Here is a 24,811-nt window from a genome sequence, read left to right on the forward strand (position 1 = left end):
ATGGTGGACAAAGCAAGATCTTGTGGAAATAATGTTCATTATTCTACAAATTAATTAAAGATTTGTCGAATACACTCAATAATGCACTGTTTGGACAGCCATATTCCAGAATATAGGAAAAAAAAACTTTACTTCCCGAAAAGAATGAAAATTTGAGCCATTCAACTTGACTAAATTTAAGCAGGAGCGAAGTCATAAAATGCCTAATGCTATTTCAGTGCTTCCCATTGTTTTGATGGTGTTAATGGAGTCCCCATTCGACACAAAACATCTTTTCTTTTCAACATGACAAATATTAGTTTGATGAGATTTGTTCTCTGCCCATTTGAGAGTGTTTACCAATTACACAGGATCAGATAAAGAAGTATTTTGCTTGCAGGAGGATGTTCTAATTGAGAGATGTGTGCATATTTGAAGTAGGCTTAAAATGGTCTCTTCAGTTTGCCCATTCATTGTTTAAAATAAAGTTAGTTTGTTAATTAACACTTATTTTATTGCAGTGTAATTCTGACACATTCACTTTTATAGGGGAGTTTAATTTCATGCCCAAGGATTTTGAAGTTTACAATTGAAAACCTCTCAGTCAATTGGCATTTTTTCACAAAGAAACTTTGGAATTATTCTGAAAAAAATTAGCATACTTACATACTGGTGTATCCTGATGTGGTCGTTTACATAGGGGCACATTTAGGGCACTTTTACACAGCCTTCCTGTGCTGTAGCGTTTATCAGAGGGGGAACATTAGACCTGTTTCTTACGGAGTGGTTGTGGTCAATTTACACTGCAGCCATTTTGTAAAAATATGCAGGGGTATGAGTGGAAAAATTATGGGATAGAATTTGCATAAAAATTCTGACCTGACATTTTTACACTGCCACCGGGAGCAGAAATTTTCCTGAAATTTTCTGCTCTCCATTGGCTATGTAAAAGCGCCAGATGTGATACATACTTTAATTAGAGCTATTAAAAATGTAATTTTTGAGTTCTTCTTGACTCTTAAAGCTAATTTTATGATTTTTGATTTGGAAGTAAATCTAATTATGAATGCATTTTTCGCAAGTACAAATCATTTTTTAAAAATTTAAAAATAGGGAAACACAACAGCTTCAGATGCTGGAATTGTGTGCAAACAAAGAAATGCTACAGGAACTCAGCAGCTCAAGCAAAAATGCTCAGTCAAAGTTTCAGGTTTGGGTCCTGACAAAGGATTCAGACCTGAAACATTGACTGACCAAAGTGGTTTTTTTATATTTTGAATCTAAGATGTATAGCTGCTCTAATTATCTCATGTTGTCAGGCTTTAAGAGTTTGTTTCATATTCTGCTTAATTATATGACTGTAGCTGGATGTCACCTTGGTTTGTGTCCCTGGGCTAGACAAGGAAACAATTAACTGTTTTCACTCTTCTGATTCCCATCCAGTGACCCCTCCATAAAAGCAAGTGTGAACATGCATGTGTGTATGAATGAGATCATGCTTGGCTATGATACTCTCCACAGCCTGCATCACTGTGCAACCTCCTGTGTGACATGCTAGGAGAGCTCTGAAACAGTGTCCTAATAAAAGACAACATCTTTGAGGTGAGAGGAATAAATTGAACATTTAAATTTGACTACTAATTCTGTACTTAATATCTACTGCAGCCATTCTGCCATCATTTGATGTAGAAATCAATCTAGACCAGAAATGTTACAAAACACAATTGAAAAAGAGAGATATTTTTCACTGTTATATTTGTCTATCACAGAGCGAGTGCAGAAATTCCACTGTATATAATTGTATTTGGTAGTCACGATTTAATTGAAACTAATAGCACTCATTAAGTGATAACAAGAAAGTCTGCTGATCCTAGTGTCGAGTACAATATACAAATGAGCCGCTCCAAGATTTTGACTTAATATTTCTGACATCTTGTGATATTAATTTGCATTTCTCCATCATGAATTTAAAGAGGTGCCACTCTGCATCTCGGGCTGTCAGTTTCAAAATAATTAACCTCAAATGTCATATTGCCTGGTAGGGTATTTATATCCACATCTAGTATGGTCAAAGCAAAGTGAAGGGTACACGTTACAGTCTGAATTATCTTTTACTGGGATGCATTCAAGTGTGCTTTGAACATTTAAATAGTTTTAGCTAATAACTGGTTATATATCGAACTGCCAATAAAGCAAATTTTTCAAAATATCTATCCAGCCTTTTATCTCTTTTATTGTTTCGTGACATGTTGTGGAATTTTAATTTATACCAGCAAACACCAGAAGGCATCTGTTTAAGGTGAGTAGAGGAAAGTTCAGGGGAGATTTCAGAGGTTCATCTATGACTCAGAGAGAGAATGGTGGGTGTCCGCAATGCGTTGCTGGAGGTGGTGGTGGTGGTTGAGGATGCTGCGAGAGCAATATTCAAAAGATTCTTAGATGGCACATGAATGTAAGAAAAATAGAGGGTTACAGGTGTGAGGAAGGTTTGTTGTGAATTAAGTTCAAGTACAGTAGGTCAGGCACCATCTGATCTGTGATCTGAAGGGCCTATTCTGTGCTGTGATGTCATGTTCTAAATATTATAGTTGGTGTATCTAACATACTTGTGTGGCTGCAGCTAGTAAGAATTTCAGAGCATAGTTACACATTACTTATGACAATAAATACTGACACTAATACAATAAATTATTTATAAGTAATAACATTTGTTTTATTTCATTGCAAAAAACTCAAAATACTTTATATCGTGAAGGAGAGCTAAGTTGCCTCCTGTGCTCTAAATTTGGGAACACCATACCAGAACTTGCAAATTACAACCTACCCATTTGCCCAAAGTTTTTGACACATACCTTTCTACGGCTCAGTGTCAAAATTCTTTGGAACATTTTACCGCATTATAAAAGCGGTAAAATGCAATTGTTCTTCAGTAGCTAGCAGTGCTTTCCACAAATATTTGGGGTTGATCTAAACTAAAAATTAAGAATTTCTAAACACATAGCAACTTGCTTATCAGCACAGAATATTGTTTGAATTTGTATATATTGTTAGCAGTTACCTCTTAAAGGAAGTTCATTTTGTCACATTTTAGCTATGTTGCTTGAAATGGTAATACTCTATCCAGGCTTCACAGGTTGATAGACACTTTACTCTGCCAGCTGTCACCTACTTGGGAACCACTACTTATGGGTTTTTAATAACTTTTGTCATGTATTGGTTGTTAGTCCTGGAGAACTAAAAGCACAAAGCTAAATGCTTCATCTGAAAAGTTATATCTCCACTTGTTTGGAATGATTCCCAAATGCATTATTACAATAAGGTAGCAAACTGTTTGGCCCATTGAGTTTACGATAGCACTCAAATTATTTCCTCATTTATAACCCTGTAACCTATTTTCTCACATATCTATCAACTTCACTCTAATTCTCCTGCCACCTCATGATATAACGGTGCAATTTACAGTGGCCAATTCAGATTCAGATTTATTGTCAGAGTTCATACATGACATCATGGACAACCCTAACATTCTTTTTCCTGTGAGCAAGGCAGAATTACTACAAATTAATAGTGCAAAAAAAAGTCTACAACGTACACACGTAAACTAGTAAATAAATGTAAATAAACTGACTGCATAATACAGAGGGAAAAAAATCAATAATTTGCAAAAGCAAGTCCTTAAAAGAGTCCCTGATTGAATTTGTTGTTAGGGAGTCTGATGGTGGAGGGTAGCAGCTGTTCCTGAACCAAGTGGTGTGATTTTTGTGGCACCAAAACCTCTTTCCTGATGGTGGCAGTGAGAACAGAGTGTGTACTGGGTGGTGTGGATCCTTGATGAATGCTGCTGCTCCCTGACGGCAGAGCTCTCTGTAGATGTTCTTGATGGTGGGGAGAGTTTTGCCTGTGATATCCTGGGCTGTGTCCACTACCTTTTGCAGGGCTTTATGGTCAGGGGTATTGGTGTCCCAATAACAGATGGTGATGCAGCTGGTCTATGCCAGGATGCATTCTAGGATGTATTTAGTATATCTTGGAGATGTGGGAGGAGTAGGGCCATGGATAAATGCACCATTAAAAATAGATCCACAGACATGATCTTTTACAAAGCATTTAAGTATGCTTTGAACATTTAAATAGTTTTAGCTAATGACTGGTTATATATCGAACTGCCAATAAAGCAAATTTTTCAAAACACCAAACATCAAACATTACCATTCAATTCAAAGCTATTTAATTCTCCTCACATTCCCAACAGCTTTCTCCTTGATCTTAAACACTCGGGGTGGTGAGGGTGCAATTGGTAGTGGTCTACTAATCTAACATCCCAAGTGATTTGGGATGTTAGAGGAGACAGGAGCAGGAATGGAAAACTTAAAGCAGCACTCATTTAGAGACTGCACAGATAACACTGGTGATCAAGACTGAATCTGAGCAGCTGGTTAAGAGGCAGAAGCTTTAACTGTGTTCCTCTGTATTGGTCTTGGCATAATTTTATGGTTGGATTAAAGTGAAAACATATAGTTCATGAAGTTATGCTTTTGGATACAATTGGTGTATATGCAGATGTATCATTATTAATACTGGCAAGGATCCAAATGACTTTCAGTTCACAGACATTCTATTTCTTCTAACTGCTGGAACAAAAGTCAGAAGTATGTTTGTTGGAGAAGGGTTTATTTAATATTTGAGAATGGGGCCCAACAATAAGATTGTTCATATGCATTTTCTGAATTGTTCACCCTTTCTCATATTTTGTTCCTTTTTTAAAAGTTTTTTTTTCGTGACATCAAATACGCACAAACTTATGTCTCAACAAAATCTATGTGAGCAAATAGCATACGTGTGTGTAATGGGTTTTGTGACAAACTTTTGTTGAATTACCGCATATGCTCTCGATACATTTACATGCCTCCCAAGAGTGGTCAGAGTTTATTCCAGCACTTAAGTAATATTTCATCACCAAATTGAATCTTTGCAGTGTAAAGCAAAATGTGTGTAAGATTAAAGAATCTCTGGAAAAAAAGATACACATTTAAAATAACACGAAGTATTTCATAAGAAACCATTGCCCAGTTTTAAACCTTCTGAGATTTGGCTCTTAATAAAATGATCTAGAGTACAGTATATTTTTGAGAGGATGGAGAGGGCGATGCTGTGATTTTATCAGTTTTGCCTCAAAATATAGCATTAATGTCTCTTTGTATGGACACATTAAAACAAAATCCTGGTATTTTAGCTGTGTTATAAATCCAAAGTAACGTACTTAGCTGTTACATTTGTGTAAAAGGTATGTATCATGAAAATCTTTTGCATTTATCACTTGAAGACTATATGATCTGAACGCTTACTGTCATGTACAATGTGCAGATGCACCAAAATTCTTACCTTCTGCTGTCACACAAGCACACCAACAACACAGTATACATTAAATTACCACAATGCACCACAAGACAAAAACAAATGAAAGATAGATAAATAACCATTCACAGTTGCATTTGGTGCAAATGAAAAGTAACGTTTCAATAATGCAGACAGATCTATTTATGGTGCTGGAGGTAGTTTGTGATTAGGGAGCGACAAGGAGGATGACGACCATTTCACAATGAATAGAAGAATAAAACATAACATTAGCCTCTGTAATCTTTAGAAGATTTAATTTTCTCACTTCTTCCACTGTCGGCTATCATTCCAAGGGTATCGACAGATGTCTGAAGTTAGTGGAGGTTATTTTTATGGGCTTAAATAGGACTTATTCATGGAATAACCATCACTGGAGTTCACCCCAGCCAAGACCAATAGTGTTTTAATCTGATATCTCTGTTTGCATTCTTAGTATCCTAAATCACTGAGTGGTAATCAGATTTTTCCCTCTCCTGAATGTTGTTGCAGTGTTTTTATAAAAACACAATTTTTCCTTCTCTCGTTTCACACAATTGTTCTTTCTCTGTTGGTTGATTTGACACCTTCCTTCCTACTTCAGGATTGCTGAGGTTAATTATGTCTGCTATGGCTCTGGGTGAACACACATCAGCTTCAAACCAAAGATTTTGCTGATCCTGTGGTTCAGCAAGAGCTGCAGGTGAACATGTCTTTTTTTAAAATTGCACTGGTCATTATATCATTGCTGAATGGTTTTAGAATTAAGGGTCATATCTCACCTCTTGTGTTCCAGATGTGCAGCCTCACTCACTGGGATCACATATTAAGGCCATTGAAGGGCGCAGGTCTCAATTTACAAGTGGCAAAATTATGAGTTCTGCCTGTTCAATGTTTTATGATATGGCTTTAGGGCAAGAGCAACACAAGGGAGGAAAAATTACTCTGCAATGTCAATGTTATCTGCAGAACATTTAGTTAGTATCTCCAGGCTACTGCTGGTATGCTGAACTTTGCAAGAACTGAACTAAAACTATTGCCTGTCCTCTGAGTAGGATGCTGTCAATCATGGAAACAATTTTCTTGCTTTGCATAATTACACCAGATTTGTCATTGATTTGGGATGCAAAGTTGTACAGGATTTAACAGCTTCTCTCCTTTTTTTTTGCAGAACAATGGATCTTTGAATTGGTGTCAAAATCACAAGCAATGTTCAAAGGTGAGTGCATGAGAAACAAAACTGTGCAAGTAATTTCCATGTTCACCCAGCTAGATACTAAAAGAAACAAAACTCACAAGCTGGGAAGATGTTTACTTGACCTAACCAGATAAGATCTGGTTAAAATCTTTCTCCTCTATGGACTATGATAGAGGCCTTCATTGCCTGCCATCTCTCAGACCCACATTAAGTGTGTGAGCATAATGATTGTTGGTAGGGCATTTGACTTCAGTAGGAAAGTACAGTCAAGTTCCACTGCTGATCTGACCCAGTATTAAAAGCCACTGCATCCGTCACAACAGTCAATTATTTTTTACATAGATTTTATGTTTTTTTATGTTCAAAATTTTTTTCCTACCCTCTGGAGTGGCCAAATGACCAAAACTCGAAATCTCCATCTCCTTATACTGAATACTGGAAGTGTGGTAAGTAAAGAGGCGGGATTTGCAAGTACGAGCTATTCATTAGCCCATTGTTGTGGACAACATGCAGCTCAGTTTAGACAGGGGTGCCACAAGTAAAATTTTGGAATGGGCATGAGTCACTCATTTCTGTTCCGATCTTTTTACACAGACTGCGTACTGTGAATTTGGGACACAGCGGCTGTGTTTAAAAAAAAACATAACTAGTTTCTGTCCATGGGTAAGAACCATTGTGATTTATAAACCCCAGCTTTACTACAGCTCACAATAATTTAATTTGAGCATGCAAGCCATTGATTTTGAGACCTTGCTGTTCTATATAATCTGCTTCCTCAACCTTTCAATTCATAGCATTTTGGTATCATTTTTTTTAAACCAATAATATATGTTATAAGATTAGTCATTGGTACTTACAGGATGTGAAAAAAGGCTTTTCAAATCAAATGATTGGAATTAATTTGCACGGTAGTAGAGACCTACATCAGATACTCTGCGTCTGGAACTTCCTCGGTAAAGTGTTTACCACCTTTTGTCCTGATCCTTGCTGACTCTTTGACCCCAATAGGTCACACAGTAACAAAGCTTGTATCTTCCTGGTCAGGTTGTGTTCAAGACTCCTGGTGAGAGGGGACAATGTGCCGGCAGTGTGCAAGGTCAGAATAACACTATAAGATGCAGGCCTGGATTGTTCCTTTCACACAGAAACAAAGGGGGATTGCCCTTCTCCAGCTTCTGAAGGTTATTTCACTCAAGTCTGTGAAGAATAAGTGAAGACAAACTGTCAGCTTTGTCTTCATATCAGTTGTGTAGCTCAGCACATCAATGACAACCGTGGCAGAAGCTGTTATTCAATTATTCACCTCTACTTTGAGGAGTTCTGGTAAAGGATTTATTATTTTATTTAGTTTATATCATATATTTGAGCTATAATTTTACTAGCTCTCTGCTCAGAAATTAGATCAACTGTTAAATTCGGCATGATCAGTTAACATGGCCTTGGAGCAAGGTGAAATGTGATAGTAAATCTGGGTGGTTTTGCATCATTTTGATTATTTGACCCAGTACTTCACAATGTTTACCATACTTTCTGTGTCAGACATTCATCAAGTTTCCAGTGCCATGCTCTTTTTGGAATGCTGCTGAGAATTACAGAACTTGTCCTGTATCCCATGTATATCTTTTAGCCACTTTGCCATCACTGCTCCTTCACTCACTCCTTTTGCCACTCCGAGCCCACTGATCTCCCATTATGTAGATTTTGAAGCCATTGGCGGCACGGATGGTGTAATGGTTAGCGTACGCTGTTACAGCGCCAGCGATCGGCACCAGGGTTTGAATCCCACACTGTCTGTAAGGAGTTTATACGTTTCCCCGTGTCTCTGTGGGTTTTCCCTGGGGGCTCCGGTTTCCTCTCACCATTTGAGACATACCGGGGGTGTAAGTTAAATGGGTGTAAATTGGGCGGCGTGGACTCATGGACTGAAATGGCCTGTTATCATGCTGTATGTTTAAATTTAAATTTAAAATTGTTCTCCATTCAGGATTCTCTTGACTCTCTAATTCAGTCAGCGACTCTCCAAACACACCCTTTCCCAGAGAGAGAACCTAGTCTCCAGCACCACCCCTCCCACCTCAACCATTTCCCTGAAAGCCAGCCGTACCCTGGGTCGCAGGACTTGGGTGCATACTTCCCCCCAGACGGCTCATTTTCATCCCCTAGAAATGTGCAGTGCTCATGCCTTGCAAGGTCATGAGGATTTTTGAAGTTTGCATTGGAGGACCCGTGTGTGTGTGTGTGTGTGTGTGTGTGTGTGTGTGTGTGTGTGTGTGTGTGTGTGTGTGAATACATGCTCACAATAATTTAATTTCAGGTACCATAACATACAATGGGAACAAAGTTTTAAAACATCTATGCATATATAACAAAAAATAATTTGCTACCATTCAGAAATTTAGCTAACCATTTGTCTGTTATGATTCAAACAGAGACATTGAAACAATGGATAATTTTATCTGTGGGCCTTATCACCAGTCTCTTTAAGTGTAAAACTACGAAGTTGCTCTTAGTGAAAATTGCGTTGAAACTATTTAGAGAGCTAGAAGAATACTACTCGTGTTTTTGGCAATTATTTTAGCATTAATTTTAATGAAAATATTTTTACTATCTCGTTACTCATTTGAGATGACAATCGCAGAAGAATGTTAATTGTTTTATGTTTATATAGAAGTCTGTGGTTTAGTTATTTCATATACATCTGAACAATTTATTTTATGCAGCATTTTGGGATTTTGTTGCTTTTTCATAAGTTTGAAACTTTAGAGCTTGAATAAATTCCTCAGATTGATTTTTTACATGCACCAATTGTATTCACATGTTGATAACACTGGTTCATCATAGAACCTGCCCTGCAGCATGAACCCAAACTAATCAGTCTGCAGCAACTTTACCTCTAGAAACAATGTCTGTTCATGCAGAGCCACCACCCTGCACTTTGAGCACTGTGGGGCTCAGTCAGTAGAACAGTTCGCAGGAAGCACCATATGTTGCTGAAGCCTTGATGAAGTAAGATTGATGTAGTGTCTGAAGCCAGAGAAGAGGTGGCAAAGATCAAGCCTTTGAGTTTGAGTTGAAGAATGCTGAAGCCCACAGGAGACCAAAGAATCCAACTTTAAGAGACTGAAAGGAGACGTTATCTTGTAAAATAGCAGAGCCACTCAAGAGTTTGCATGTCTACTGCTCCTACATCTTGTGGAGATTTTTTAAAATTAAGAAATAGATTCAGAGTACTAGAATTCCAGGTATTCCAGTTGTTGCTTGAGATGATATTGGCGTGTGATCGGCGCATGCACTTGTCACAGTGTTTGACACATTTATTTTATGTATTGTCATAGATGTAGTCAGACAGGCGATTGAAAATGTAACGTCTGAGGTAGTATGCTATTATTAAGGAAAGGATCAATCTTTCTAGACAGACAGTACAGTAACAGGCCCTTTCAGCCCATGAGCCCGTGCCGACCAATTACACCCAATTAACCTACAACCCCAGAATGGTGGGAGGAAACTGGAGCCCGTGAGGAAATGCACGCAGACATGGGGAGAACGTACTAACTCTTCACAAGCAGCGTGGGATTCGAAGCCCAGTCCTGATCTCTGGTGCTGTAAGAGCGTTGAACTGACTGTTATGCCTACGGTGCAGCCCTGTGCCGGTCTGTTGTAATGAAGAGTGTTATTTCAGTGACCTTTGACAGAACTGTGTCCTGCATTATTTTTCACACCATGTCCAATCTAACGCTTTAGTTTTGACCTAAAACTGGAGAACAGAAGTCCTGAATTCAGAAAAAATCTCTGAAGAGATCATGTTCAGTCTTTGACTAAACCACAAACAATGCCAAGTGTGCTGACCTCAGTGAGGTTGAGGTTTGCAAGCAATTCTTTAAATTACCATTTACGTTTGTAGTCAATATAAACTGCAATTCTGATAAAGCAGGAAGTAAAAACAGATACAATTCCGATGTTGAAAATATATCACTGCCTATACACAAAATTAAGTCCGATGCAAAAATAAACATAAGAATGGATTCAAATATGCTGACTGAGGAGGATTCAAGAGATCATTAGCTGCTAAGTTATAAAAGCAGAAGTGTCAGCCTGCATTTCTCATCTCCTGTTTTTCTTTGGGCTACCAGTTGACTTGCTGTGTTGATCTTCTTAGAATTTTTGATTGGAAAACATTACTTTGATATACAGTGATAGCTGAGAAGTGAAATAAATTAGTAAGGCAGTCATTAAAAAAAGTGTCAGCTCTCAAATTATACCTGCCTCAGCATTTGTGGAGAGGTGTTTTCAATGAGAAACTGACAAAGCCCTCAGCAAACAATTTAACTCTTTAGGACTGTTATGTGTAACACCTAAATCACTGCATCATTTTATTAATAGCTGCCACCTGTACATGTTTATATCTTATTAACATCTATGACATCAATATGAAAGATGCACATTAAATGTGTTGATTGTTATTTCTCGAGAGTTTTATACAGTCGTTATCAAATGACACAAGTTGTTGTTGAATTGTTTGCCCTTCGTCGTCAAAGATGACCATGACTTCAAAATCAAACGGGAGATTGGTGGCTGTGGGTCCGGAAGTGACTGACGAGACCAGTCCGTGGGCCCTGAAGGCTCGCCCACATGCGGGACACAAGTGGGTGGGTGCCGTTGTGGCAGTGGATGCTGCTCGGGCCTTGCGCGCAGGACGCTTTCTTTGTACCTCAGTGATGCACCTGACTTCAGCTGCACGGGCTCCTGTGGTGATCTTGCTGTGCCAAGCTGGGCGGTCGAGGGCAAGTGTCTCCCACGTGTTGATGTCGACACCTAGGCCTTTGAGGGACACTTTGAGGCAATCTTTGTAACGTTTCTTCTGCTCGCCCCCCCGCCCCGTCCAACTGAGCGCTTGCCCTGACACAGCTCTTCGTAAAGCAGCTGCTTATACAGTCATTATCAAATCACACAAGTAGACTGAACCTTCTGACTGAGAATTACACTCAAAGGGATTTTGTATTGAAGCATTTTAAAGCATCGTTGATTCTTCCAATTAGTTGAAAACCAATAGATTAACTGGACCTGTGCTCTTGTGTTTTTTTGAAAAATATTCTGACTTCAATGTGCATTTTAATAATCATTCCCTGAGTTAATTTATCACAGATTGCTCAACCCACTGGTCCAATTTCTGTATCGAGAACACACATTGCCATTTAGTTTAGAATATAACAGGATTATCAAACTTGAAGTCTTCTATCTTTTTCATGCTTGTGGACATTGTTAATCAAATAATTTGACAATCCCTTCTCCTACATTTCCAGCTTGACTAAACGGATCTAAACATATGCGCGATATCATTTCACTTGCCCTGGCCATGAACTCTGACTTTGACCCTTTGGTAATCACCACCACCCCTTCCCTAATCACCTTAATCAAAATGGATACCAAATATTTAAATGTTACAGCTGCACTAAACAAAATCCACAAGATTTTACCATATTCATTGCATCTGGTTGATCATTATGTTTTAAACTTGTTTGAAGAGCGGGAGTTATATTTCGGGATTACGTGTTGTTCTTACAATTTCTGTATGCTATTAAATGGCCATCATTACAAGACTAATTTTGGAAATCTCATTAAATGTCTTTAGTCTTACACATAAGCAACAGCTGGTAGGGAGCAGATTGCTGAAGTTCCAGCAATTCCTTTTTATGTTTTATCACGGTCTTGGCATCACCTTCACATCAACTTGATCCTCACAAGATTTTCCACACATCAGACATGTACCGGGTACTTTTACTTTAAATACTCCTCTGAAACCTTATGGTTCATTGGTTATCATCTCTGTTCTTCTGAGAAATTGTTGGCAGCATGAAATAGACTAAAATATACTTGGTAAAAGGGCTACCATCAGTCAACTTCAATGTCTCCAATTTGTTTGGAATGCAGAAAAGCAAAAACACGGCCAAGTGAATCCATCAGTTATGGCTGTGAAAGTCTGTCAGCATTAATCCAGTCAAGGGGCGGATTCTGAATGGCAGCTGTCTGCTTGGAGTGAGAAATGGGCAAATCACTGTCCATCTCTGTCTGTTATTTCTAGGGCAGAGGTGATTAACTGGCTTTCGATCACTGTCACACTCAAAAAATAACTCTGTTTGCAGTGAGAATTTGTAATACACAGTCCATCTGCCTTGACTTATTGACAAAATGAAAAGCTTCTCATTGCTGTGTTAAACATGCTGTCACTGATTAATTTAAAATATTGTTGAGAATGAAAACAACCAATTTGAAAATCTTTGCTAGGCAACAACATGCAACGTAGATGTCTAGATGAATAACAGCCAATGGGTGTTTAACATGATCAAGCAATGTATCTGCAAAATAGTTTAAATGCAGATGATCTGAACTTTCAAGTTTGTCATTGATATGAATGTTTTATTTATGTATATGTTTATGAATAAAAGATATGATATTCACAAGCTAATTTCTACTATTATTGCAAGAATAATGACAGATGCTTTCACTCAGAGGTACATTTCCAGACAGAGGAAGCACGGTTGGAGTATGCGCATCTTTCCTGTGTCACTCATTTTTATTTAACTATATATTCCTGGTAGAAGAACCTCTGAGAGAAGAAGGACCTGGACCCACTACAATTTGCCTATTGTCACAATCGCTCCACAGCAGATGCAGTATCACTGGCTCCCTACTACGCTCTGGATCACCTCAAAAACAGCAATTCATACCTACAGCTGCTCTTCATCGACTACAGTTCACCCTTCAATGCCATTATTCCCTCAGTGCGGGTCTACAAGCTATAGGCCTTTGTTCCCCACTCTGCAAATGGATCCTCGACTTACTCATTGGAAGACCTCAGTTAGTACTAATTGGAAACAGTGTTTCCTCCTCACTGATAATCAACACAGACGCACCCCAACGATGCATGCTTAGACCACTGCTCTACTCATTATACACCCATGACTGTGTGGTCAGGCACAATTCCAATGCTATCTACAAGTTTGCCGTTGACACCACAGTTGTGGGCAGAATCACAAATGGCAATGAGGAAGTGAACAGGAGAGAGATAGATCAGCTCGTTGAATGGTGTAACAACAACAACCTTGTGCATAATGTCAACAAAACCAAGGAGATGATTCAGGAGGAAGTCAGGGGAACATAACCCAGTCTTCATCGAGGGCTCAGTAGTGGAGAGAGTCAAGAACTTCAAATTCCTGTGTGTCAACATCTCTGAGGATCTGTCTTGGAGCCTCCGTGTTGATGCAATCACAAAGAAGGCTTGCCAGTGGCCATACTTTGTGAGGTGTCTGAGGAGATTCGTTATGTCACCGAAGACTTTCGTAAACTTCACAGGTGTTCTGTGGAGACCATTATGGCTGGTTGCATCACTGCCAGGTATGGAGGCGCCAACTCTCAGGACAAGAATAAACTCCAGAGGGTTGTTAGCTCAGCCTGCGACATCACAGGCACCAGACTTCACTTCATCGAAGACAGTTACATGAGGGGAGCCTCTATCCTCAAAGACCCCCCACCATCCAGACCATGCCCTCTTCACATCGGGAAAAAGGTATAGTAGCCTAAAGACGAATATTTAGCGACACAAGGACAGCTTCTTCCCTGAATGATCATTGAACCAAAGTCACTGCCTAACTTTTTGTGCACTATTATTTAATTATTTTTATAGTAAGGTCATAAGATGGTTATAACATGAATGTTTTCTCTATGATGCTCCCGCAAAATACCAAATTTCATGACTTGTTGATGACAATAAATCCTGATTCTGATATGGATTCCTTCGAAATATATGCTGCTAAGTATTTTGCACTTTTGCAGTTTGGTCTTTTTGAATATTTTCATTGATGAAGAGCACAAACTGAGTTTTTTTCCAAATCATGCTTTTTCATTTGACTTTCTACCGTATTTTAATTTGCTCCTTTCAACTTTGCACAAAGGTTTTCTAGTCTCATGTTTAGCCTGTTGACATTGCCTAATAACCTGGACTGATTCAACCATTACATTTTAATCCTCCAGCTACAAAATATGAGAAATACGAACAGAAATAGCCATTTTCTTTGCCATTCAGTATGATCATAGCATCCTCTATTTGAAGACTCTTTTCCAACTTGATCTTCATATGCATTGATTCCCTTATGGTACAAAATATTATTAGTATTATCCATAAACTTATCATCCATGGCCTTCTTGAGCAGAGAATTCTTAAGTTGCGCAGCCCTGTGAGTCAAATCACTTTGTCTCTTTCCAACCATAAATGGATGACCACTTTATCAACACAACTCTTTCTACACATTCTAAGTGGAGAAAACACCCTATAAACATTAAGATCTATTAATTCCTTTCACCCTTCAGTGAGCTCATCTCTCAAATTTCTCTTGACTTCCATGGCTTTAGACCCCTTTCAACTCAATTTCTAATCATAGGACAACACTGCCATCTCAATCTAAATCTTGTGAACATATTAGTGGGTCTTTGGGTAATGATAACTGCACTCAATCTTCTCAGCTAGTCTCACAGGATCGAAGATGATTTGCTTCCATTATTGTTCTTGGGTGACTAACATGCACTCAATACTTCAGTCATGATCTCACCAAAACTCTCTCCAACTGCCAGAACATCATTACTATTATGTAAAGGCCAAGATATATTTTTAATCGTTTCCCTTATCAATGAGATATTTTTCTGTATTTTGTCCTTCTGACCTTCCAGGATACACCGTTCATCTACATTTATACATCTTTTAAATAATATTCTATTTTTTCTCTTTCACCAAAATGAATAATATTTTATTAAGATGGAAGGAAGATATATAGGTCAGCAAAGAGATATAGACAGGCTAAGTTAATGCAAGAAGATGGTGGTGAGGTAGTGTGGTTAAAAGTGGCAAGTCTGCTTAATTGGCTGTTAAAATTAACAGCAACTATTTGGTGAAATACATCCACCATCTTCTTCCATTAACTTAGCCAGTCTACATCTCTTTGCTGACCTGTAATATCTTCCTTCCATCTTGATATCCTTCTCCACCCATTTGAAAGCATGGGGTCTACAATTTATTTTAACCTGGTCTTCATCAGAAAATTTTTAAAAAAAGCAGGAGTAAGTCAGATGACCTTTTTTTTAACCTGTTCTGCTATTCATCAAGATCACACCTGATTTTCCTCTCAATTCCATTTTCATTCACTATCCCTGATATCCATTCATTCCCTTAATATTCAGAATTCTATTCACCCATGTTTTGAGTTAAGTCAGTGACTAAACCTCCACAACCCACTTTGGTAGAGCATTCCAAATCTTTACTATCCACTGCATGAAGACATTTCTCCTCACTTTCTCCTCATGGGGTGATTATGACCCTCAGTTCTAGACATGTCAGTCAACAGAAGCATTCTTCCTGCATCAAACTTGTTGAACCCTGTAAGAATTTTGTAAGTTTCAATGAGATCCAATATTGTGGAAAACTCTAGAATATGCAGTGCTATTCTATTTAACCTCTCCTCATATGGAAAAGCCATCGTCACTAGAACCAGTCTAGTAATCTTCCTTGCAGTCCTTTTGAGGAAAGAATCCAAAACTGTATGCAGTACAAGACGTGTGGTCTCAGTACGGCTTTGTGTAACTGAAGCAAGACATCTTTTCTTATAATTAAATCCTTTTGTAATAAAGGGATTTTTTCAAGTGCCTTTCCAATACTTCTTTCCCCTCCATGTTGGCTTGCAGTGACTAAGAACAACAAGGTCGACCTGAACACCACATTTTAATAAAATATACCATTACTTCCTTTGCTTCTACACCAGAAAACATCCCATTTCTGCCCATCATTCTGCCATCTTTTTCCCTGCTAACTCAGCCTATGTGCATCCCTTCGGTCATTCATCTTTACATCCTCCTTCTTACTCAGAATCCCATTAGCTTTATATTATCATCAAACTTGGAAATATTGCATAAATAAATTCTAGTGTGGTAAGAAGTGGCACGTCTGTTTAATTGGCTGTTAAAATTGACAGCGACTGTTCCTAAGCTGTGGTGAAATACATCTAATATTATACCTGAACCTCATTTCTCACATGAAAAGAGGAAAAATTTCAAGAGACTTGCTTACTTTTTAATTGATTATACTCTAATTAATATACCTTCTGTAAATTATCCATCAGTTTTAAGGATTGTTCCTAGTAAGGTGGAATCAAGCCAAATATAATTGTAGAGCCTCCCTTGTTTGCAGCGAGGTTATTAATCACCTGGAATTCCTCAGGAGGAAGGAAGTGTATAAGTTTGAAAGAGCAGTTATTAAAACATTTTTTCAGATAGTACAGTTTGCAGCCTCTGACACTAAATCACAATGGGAGCCATCATGGTTTTGAACTGTCTCAATTCTGGCTTCTGAGCTGACTGATTCTTGAAAATCAAATGATTTCCAGGCAATTCAACAATCCAGTCACAATATCTCTCTGTCACTGGAGTGGCGCAGATGCAAAGGCAAGCAAGATGATGAATCTGTCTGAGAGCGGGGACTGCATTGTTTGAAATAGATTCCTTGATGATCAGAAATTGAGGCCACATTGGTGATCCAGTCTTCCAGACTGCTGTTGATAACTTGAGCAAACAAAGAGGAGCTGGAGGGACTCAGCCTCCTTGGAGAGAAATGGATAGTCAGTGTTTCAGTGCAGAACTCTTTATCTAGGAAGGGAAGAGGAGATATCAAACAAAAAAAAGGGCATTGGGTGGAGGGCTGAGGCGAGGCCAAGAGGCAATGCGATATTGGACAAATGAAGGTGGGAGAAATGGTGAAACATCAACACTTCATTCTTCTCCTTGGATGCTGTCTGACCTGCTGAGACCCTCCAACATTGTTTGCTTAGGATTCCAATATCTGCTGTTCTTGCATCGACAGCTTTCCAGTTAGCATGGTTATTAGTGCTGCACGGACTGGAGATCTCTTCCCTCTGGATTTGGCACTGTCATTTGGCCTCAGGTTGCTAGCAACAAATTTAGTTTACCTCTCTGCCCTTCTGGCCAGTCCTGGCTCAGTGACTTGGGTGCATTCTGTGCCTGTGATCTCTGTGGTACGACCTTGATTATCTCCCGAAATACTGCTATATATACGTTTTATAGTTTTATCTCGTTTTATCTCAAATATTTGTTCTAAAAATTTATACACATTTTTTCTGAATCTCAGAAATCTTCTTTAAAAGTCAAGCTGCCAAACACAATATGGAGCCCAATTTTCAAAAGTTTGGTTTGGATAAACTCTAGTAAGCATGGTACATTAGACCAAATTATGTTTGGATCATTGTCCTGGAAGACCGTCTTCTAAAACAGAACTTTCTAGTAACTGGCCTGACTGAGTCTCTGGTTATTTATTTTTTTGTCACTGTTAACAGCTGACTGTTAAAGCCTTGCAGTTGTAGAACCAAGCAGCGTGAACACAGCTTTGCAGGGAGTTCCTCTTTAAAAAAAATGTCCAAGCTTATTTTCTGACCTTTATTCCAGCAGCCAAACCAAACGAAAGTCAATCCCTCTCGTGCACCTTCCCCTTTGATTATTTTAAATGTTTGCGTAGCCCCTGTCCTGTTGGCATAAGCCAAAGATTTGCTCCTGGAACATCAATAAAATCAGCTTGATTAGAGTTGCCTATTGTCCCTCTTTCATTGAGTTTTATTACCTCTAGCGGCCTCTAAAGGACTGCAACAATCCAAGTTTTTATTTAGATTAGACTGGAGAGTGATTCATTTAATCACCGGTGGCCCAGCAATGGCATAGATTAAGGCCGCAGCATTATTAATGTCCTTTTAATATCTCTTCGGCCATCACCTAAAGCAGTCAGAGGATGTGTGATCAAATTAGTTAACTGAACAGCTGCTTCTGGGTTACTTTGTGTTTCCAGCCTCCAGAGACGTAGCTTTAGCCCCTGACCTGAGAGGAAAGGCAGAGAACTTGAGGCATCCATTAGTGAGTGCTTTGGCAAGAGTTTAGGTGCCGCTGGCCGAATTTAAATCCCCACCGATTTCCTCCAGTATCGAGTACAGAAATAGGCATAACTTTTTAGAACTGCACCTGCTGAATACGAGTCCCAGTCAGTTTGGATCCTTTCCTTTCTGTGACTATTGCTGGAAAGGGGATTGTAGTATCTTAAGAGAGTAGCCATCTCTTGACATTTTTGGGTATGTTTGTATTTCCAAATTTAGTGTTCATGTGATACAGTTTTAATTTTACACTGATGTGAAACTTATAAGGTTCTGATGTTGAACAACAAAGTGAAACTCCTTCCTCCAGGCTATCATTTGCTATGGTGTCAGATCAAAAACACTGACATTAAATTCAAACTGCATTTACAGACTGACTGCATTAGTGGTGTGCAGTGCTTCAGATCTAAGGTACATGTACTGCCATGTTAAAAGAGGATTGGAATATGCCAGAGATTCATAGGTAGAAACATGGCTCATTGCTATTTGCTGGACTTCATATTTTCAACTCTTTCATTTGTACTATTTAAATATTTAAACATCTGTGCCAAAGAGGAATCCCAACTTTGAAAATTGAGAGATACACTTAATACAGCAGTGGAGAAGAAGCTTCATGGAGAGAAGTTTAATAGTTTGCCAACCACCCTTCAGATATCTTGGAAATAAATGACCAAGGCCCAACTTTAGTGCAAACAAAAACAATATAAATTAGAGGGGCAGTTAACAATACCTGATCCTCATAAGAGTTGCTCTGAGTTCTTCTCAACAGTTTATTGTTAAAGTCAGTTATGAGATCCCCTTTGCATTCATTGGTAATGATAGTTGGTAACATATGCAGCATTTGTTACCTTTCACCTTATTTAAGTAGTTTTGTTTATCAGTCTTGGAAATATCCAGTGAAGAATATGGTATGGATAGTTCAGCCCAGCATATATTAAACATTAGACAATTGTATCCATTATCTTACATGATGGACTTCCTCCCCATCTGCCCTGACCAAATTCAAATTAAGTATCTTGCCTGAGAGGTACCTGGCAAGTTGGCTTATTTGGGAAGTTAAATAAGAACTGTTCTCATCTAGGTACATAACAATATGTTTCTTTGGCTTGGCTTCGCGGACGAAGATTTATGGAGGGGGTAAAAGTCCACGTCAGCCGCAGGCTCGTTGGTGGCTGACAAGTCCGATGCGGGACAGGCAGACACGGTTGCAGCGGTTGCAAGGGAAAATTGGTTGGTTGGGGTTGGGTGTTGGGTTTTTCCTCCTTTGCCTTTTGTCAGTGAGGTGGGCTCTGCGGTCTTCTTCAAAGGAGGTTGCTGCCCGCCGAACTGTGAGGTGCCAAGATGCACGGTTTGAGGCGATATCAGCCCACTGGCGGTGGTCAATGTGGCAGGCACCAAGAGATTTCTTTAGGCAGTCCTTGTACCTTTTCTTTGGTGCACCTCTGTCACGGTGGCCAGTGGAGAGCTCGCCATAGAACACGATCTTGGGAAGGCGATGGTCCTCCATTCTGGAGACGTGACCCATCCAGCGCAGCTGGATCTTCAGCAGCGTGGACTCGATGCTGTCGACCTCTGCCATCTCGAGTACTTCAACGTTAGGGGTGTAAGCGCTCCAATGGATGTTGAGGATGGAGCGGAGACAACGCTGGTGGAAGCGTTCTAGGAGCCGTAGGTGGTGCCGGTAGATGACCCATGATTCGGAGCCGAACAGGAGTGTGGGTATGACAACGGCTCTGTATACGCTTATCTTTGTGAGGTTTTTCAGTTGGTTGTTTTTTCAGACTCTTTTGTGTAGTCTTCCAAAGGCGCTATTTGCCTTGGCGAGTCTGTTGTCTATCTCATTGTCGATCCTTGCATCTGATGAAATGGTGCAGCCGAGATAGGTAAACTGGTTGACCGTTTTGAGTTTTGTGTGCCCGATGGAGATGTGGGGGGGCTGGTAGTCATGGTGGGGAGCTGGCTGATGGAGGACAATTTAATATTTACCTCATGGTGAAGGGAAAGAGTAATGTAAGTAAGGGGCAGCCACAGTATGTAGCAAAGTTGGCAGATTACAGTAGGTTTAGAATTGCCTGCTCCCCAAATACAAAAGAGAGGATATGTATGAAACAATTTAGTAGGAAGGTTAAGGCAAAAGGAGGTGCTGATTAGCACAAACAAAAAGAATCCTGACAGAGACTGTCAGAAACAAAGAGAATAGAATCAGTAAGAAAGAAGCTAAGACAGAAGGAGGTGTTGAGTAGAACAGAAGAATATGGATGAGAACAAAGAAATAATTAGAAATATCTGGGGTATGAATTGATTTCTGATCAAAACAACAGGATATTCTGGCCTTGAAGATTAAGATGGGAGCTCTTTTCTTTTCTTTGGCTTGGCTTCGCGGACGAAGATTTATGGAGGGGGTAAAAAGTCCACGTCAGCTGCAGGCTCGTTTGTGGCTGACAAGTCCGATGCGGGACAGGCAGACACGATTGCAGCGGTTGCAAGGGAAAATTGGTTGGTTGGGGTTGGGTGTTGGGTTTTTCCTCCTTTGCCTTTTGTCAGTGAGGTGGGCTCTGCGGTCTTCTTCAAAGGAGGTTGCTGCCCGCCAAACTGAGGCGCCAAGATGCACGGTTTGAGGCGTTATCAGCCCACTGGCGGTGGTCAATGTGGCAGGCACCAAGAGATTTCTTTAGGCAGTCCTTGTACCTTTTCTTTGGTGCACCTCTGTCATGGTGGCCAGTGGAGAGCTCGCCATATAACAGGATCTTGGGAAGGCGATGGTCCTCCATTCTGGAGACGTGACCCATCCAGCGCAGCTGGATCTTCAGCAGCGTGGACTCGATGTATGTAGAATATGTAGAATAGGTATGTGCTAAATTGGTGAAACAGAATGATGCAAATCCTGAGGACTCTATTCAACCCATGAGGTATATGCATATAAGTATTTCAGTGCGTGTGCATGTGCATGTGTGTGTGTGCACACCAAACAGTTTAACATAATTTCACATGGCTTCCATATTTTAGATCATACAATAATAGAAAACCTGTTATAGTTTTTTTTATCATATGTATGTAGTTTCTCCCTATTGCTAGTTAATTTTCTTATATTTTTGTTGTCATTACACTTTCATTTTTAAATGGTTGTTGATTCTGTTTCCCATTTAAAATGGTTGTTGGTCTGTTTCCTGTTTAAAATGGTTGTTGGTCTGTTTCCTATTTAAAATGGTTGTTGGTCTGTTTCCTGTTTAAAATGGTTGTTGGTCTGTTTCCTGTTTAAAATGGTTGTTGGTTCTGTTTGTGCTGGATTTATTTTGAAACTTCTGGCAGAATGATTTGGCTCAGCTGTAATTCAAAGCAATTGGGAACATATGGCTCAAGACTTGGAGTCAATGGTCAGGACCACAGTATTTAACACTAACCGTGGACAGTAATGTTGTGATAGACTGTAGCTAGCAATTAGGGTCACCTCCCTTGCTGATTTTAAAGAAAAAAGGGTGTGAAAGAAGAGCTATATACGATTACAATGCCTTCAGCAAACGATAAGATGCTGGAAGAACTCAGCAGGGCAGACAAAATCTATGGGCAGAAATGGTCAGTCAGTGTTTCAGGTTGGGACCCTTTATTTAGACAGTCTTATTTAAGGATCCTGACCTGAAACATTGACTGACCATTTCGGTCCATGGATGCTGCCTGCCCCATTGAGCATCTCATTGTTTGCTATTGTAATCCTATATACCTCTTCTTTCACACCCTCTTGCTTTTTAATCAGTAAGGGAAGTGGCCCTTTCTTTATAATGTTCAAGAAACCTACACAGCATAGACTTGCTTTCCAGGTTGCAGAATAATGTAGTGGTCTCCATGTTCTTTTCACTTCCAGACCACCTTTATTTCCCGCGGACCACCGATTAGGTGGCTGGCCAGCTCGCGTTTTTTTCCAGACCACCACTTGGATTTTTGGTTTGTCGAAGTGTTTTGCATTTTCTCTTGTTTTTCATCAAATTTAGAGCCTTGTTTACACATTACTTGTTTATTATATCAGCAGTAATATTTACCTTGACTGTGTCACGTGGAACTCCTATAAGAAACCAACAGACCACAGTTGAAAAATACTGATGCAGTTAGTTTTCTGCAATTGGTTTCACAAGTTATGTCATGGTGTGAAGTGTGTTAATTATTGGCACAAGTGTTGATTTTCCACACTGTGCCATTTGTTAATTTGATTTGTAAGTGTTTCCACATTTGAAGCTTGTGACCCTGTGAATGGGCCCATACTGGGCTGTATGGCCTACACTTAAACAATCAATGGATTAATTGTGAGGACAGAGATGCCAGAGACTACAGGAATGTGGACAAAAAAATGCTGCTGGAGGATTTCAGCAAATACTCAATGCTATTTGTTCCAGTTCACACTCAGATGATAGAGTGGAGTCACACAGCACAGAAAAGGAACATTTGATTCAAAGTTCAAATTTATTGTCAGAGTACACACATGACACACAACCCTGAGATTCTTTTTCCTGCAGGCCTGGCAGAATTGCTACCAACTTGCTTTGCAAAGGACTGTATTCAAGAAAAGGTACATAGACAAAAGAGAGAAATTTAGATAAAGAAAGAAACTTAAACGAACTATGCAATACATACAATAAATAAATATTCTCTAATACACAAAGTAAGAGTCCTGAAAAGAGTCTCTGTTTGAGTTTGTGGTTTAGCAGTCTGATGGTGCAGCTGTACCTGAACCTGATGGTATGAGTCTTGTGGCACCAATACCTCTTTCTTGATGGCAGCAGTGAAAACTAGGAGGTGTGAATCTTGACGATTGCTGCTGCTCTCCGATTGCAGCATTCCATGTAGATCTTCCGGATGGTAGGGATAGTTCTGCCTGCGATGTACTGGGCTGTATACTCTACCTTTTGCAGGGCTTTCCACTCAAAGGTATTGGCCCCCGTATCTACGCCTGTAGATCTATATATCTGCTATACATCTGTAGAAGTTTGCCAGTATTTTCAATGTCATACCAAACCTCCACAGACTCCAATCAAGCATCCATTTTATGTTAATCCAACACAACATTCCCATCAAGTCCAGAGTCTACCACTCAGCTATCCTCTAAGGGAAATATCTGTGGCCAATTAACCTAACAACCCTACACATGTTCTGGGATGAAACCTGAGCATCCAGAGGAAACCAATTGAGAAGGCACCAACTCTACCCCTGGACTGCACTGGAGGTCTGGAGTAAAAGCATAATGATGAAGGAACTCAGTAGGACAAACAGTGTACTTTATATAGCAAAGATAACCAACATTTTGGGCTTAAGTTCAAGGTATGAACACAATGTAGACAGATGCCTGAACAAATTGGTGGGGGGGGGGGGGGGAGGAGCACAGTCTCAGATGGAGGAGGTAATAGGTGCACTAGGGGAGGAGGGAAGGCTCTGTGAATAGAAAGGGAAGAGATTGCAGTGCTGGAAGAAAGGCAGATGGAGAATAGGCTAGCAGATACCCGAGAAGTAGATGTTATTACTATCTGGTTGGAGAGATTTCAGATTTATTGTCAGAGTACATACATGACATCACATGCAACCATGAGATTCTGAATCAATATTTATTGTCATGAACAATTCATGAAATTTGGTGTTTTGCAGCAGAATTATAGTTAAAAAATTCATAATATGAACTATCTTAGAACAATAATATATAAAAAGATTAAAGTAGTAGTGCACGAAAAATAAGGCAATGTCTTTGGTTCATTGATCATTCAGGAATCTGATGGCAGTGGGAAGTAATAAGTGGTAATTCTGCCTGGCCTGCCATCAGTTGTTTCCTGCGGGCCAGGCAAAATTACCATTAATTGGTAGTGCAAATAAAACTGTACACAATGTAAAGAAATAAACAAATGCAAATAACTGACTGTGCATTACAGAGAGGAGAAAAATAAACAATAAAATGCAGAAGTAAGTAAGAGTCCTTAAATGAGTCCCTGATTGAGTTTATTTTAATATTTTATTTATTCAATATATAATTTCAAGAATTAAAAATATTATACCATAGGAACATAATAAAATGTTAACAAATATATGCTGAAACTCTATATATGAAAACTAAAAACTAAAAAAAACTAACTACTACAAAAAACCCCTAAAAACCCATCCTCCCCTGGTTGAGTTTGTTACTGAGGAGTCCTGACCCTGGTGGTGCGAGTCTTGTGGCACCTATACCTCTTTCCTGATGGTAGCAGTGAGAAAAGAGCATGTACTAGGTTGGGTGAATCTTTGATGGTTGCTTCTGCTCTCCAACAGCAACGTT

The 24,811-nt window shown here is 39.4% G+C and overlaps 1 protein-coding gene across 1 annotated transcript in view; it reads left to right on the forward strand.

The window, feature by feature from the left end:
• The window catches only part of LOC138739523 (anosmin-1), a 221,031-nt gene that overhangs the window by 16,090 nt on the left and 180,130 nt on the right, over window positions 1-24,811 (forward strand). The window contains exon 2 of the mRNA XM_069891769.1: window positions 6,524-6,571. Within this exon, the coding sequence (XP_069747870.1) occupies window positions 6,524-6,571 (48 nt within the window). The remainder of the gene's footprint in view (window positions 1-6,523; window positions 6,572-24,811) is intronic.

This window comes from Narcine bancroftii, chromosome 7 (assembly GCF_036971445.1).
Source record: "Narcine bancroftii isolate sNarBan1 chromosome 7, sNarBan1.hap1, whole genome shotgun sequence".
NCBI lineage: Eukaryota > Metazoa > Chordata > Chondrichthyes > Torpediniformes > Narcinidae > Narcine > Narcine bancroftii.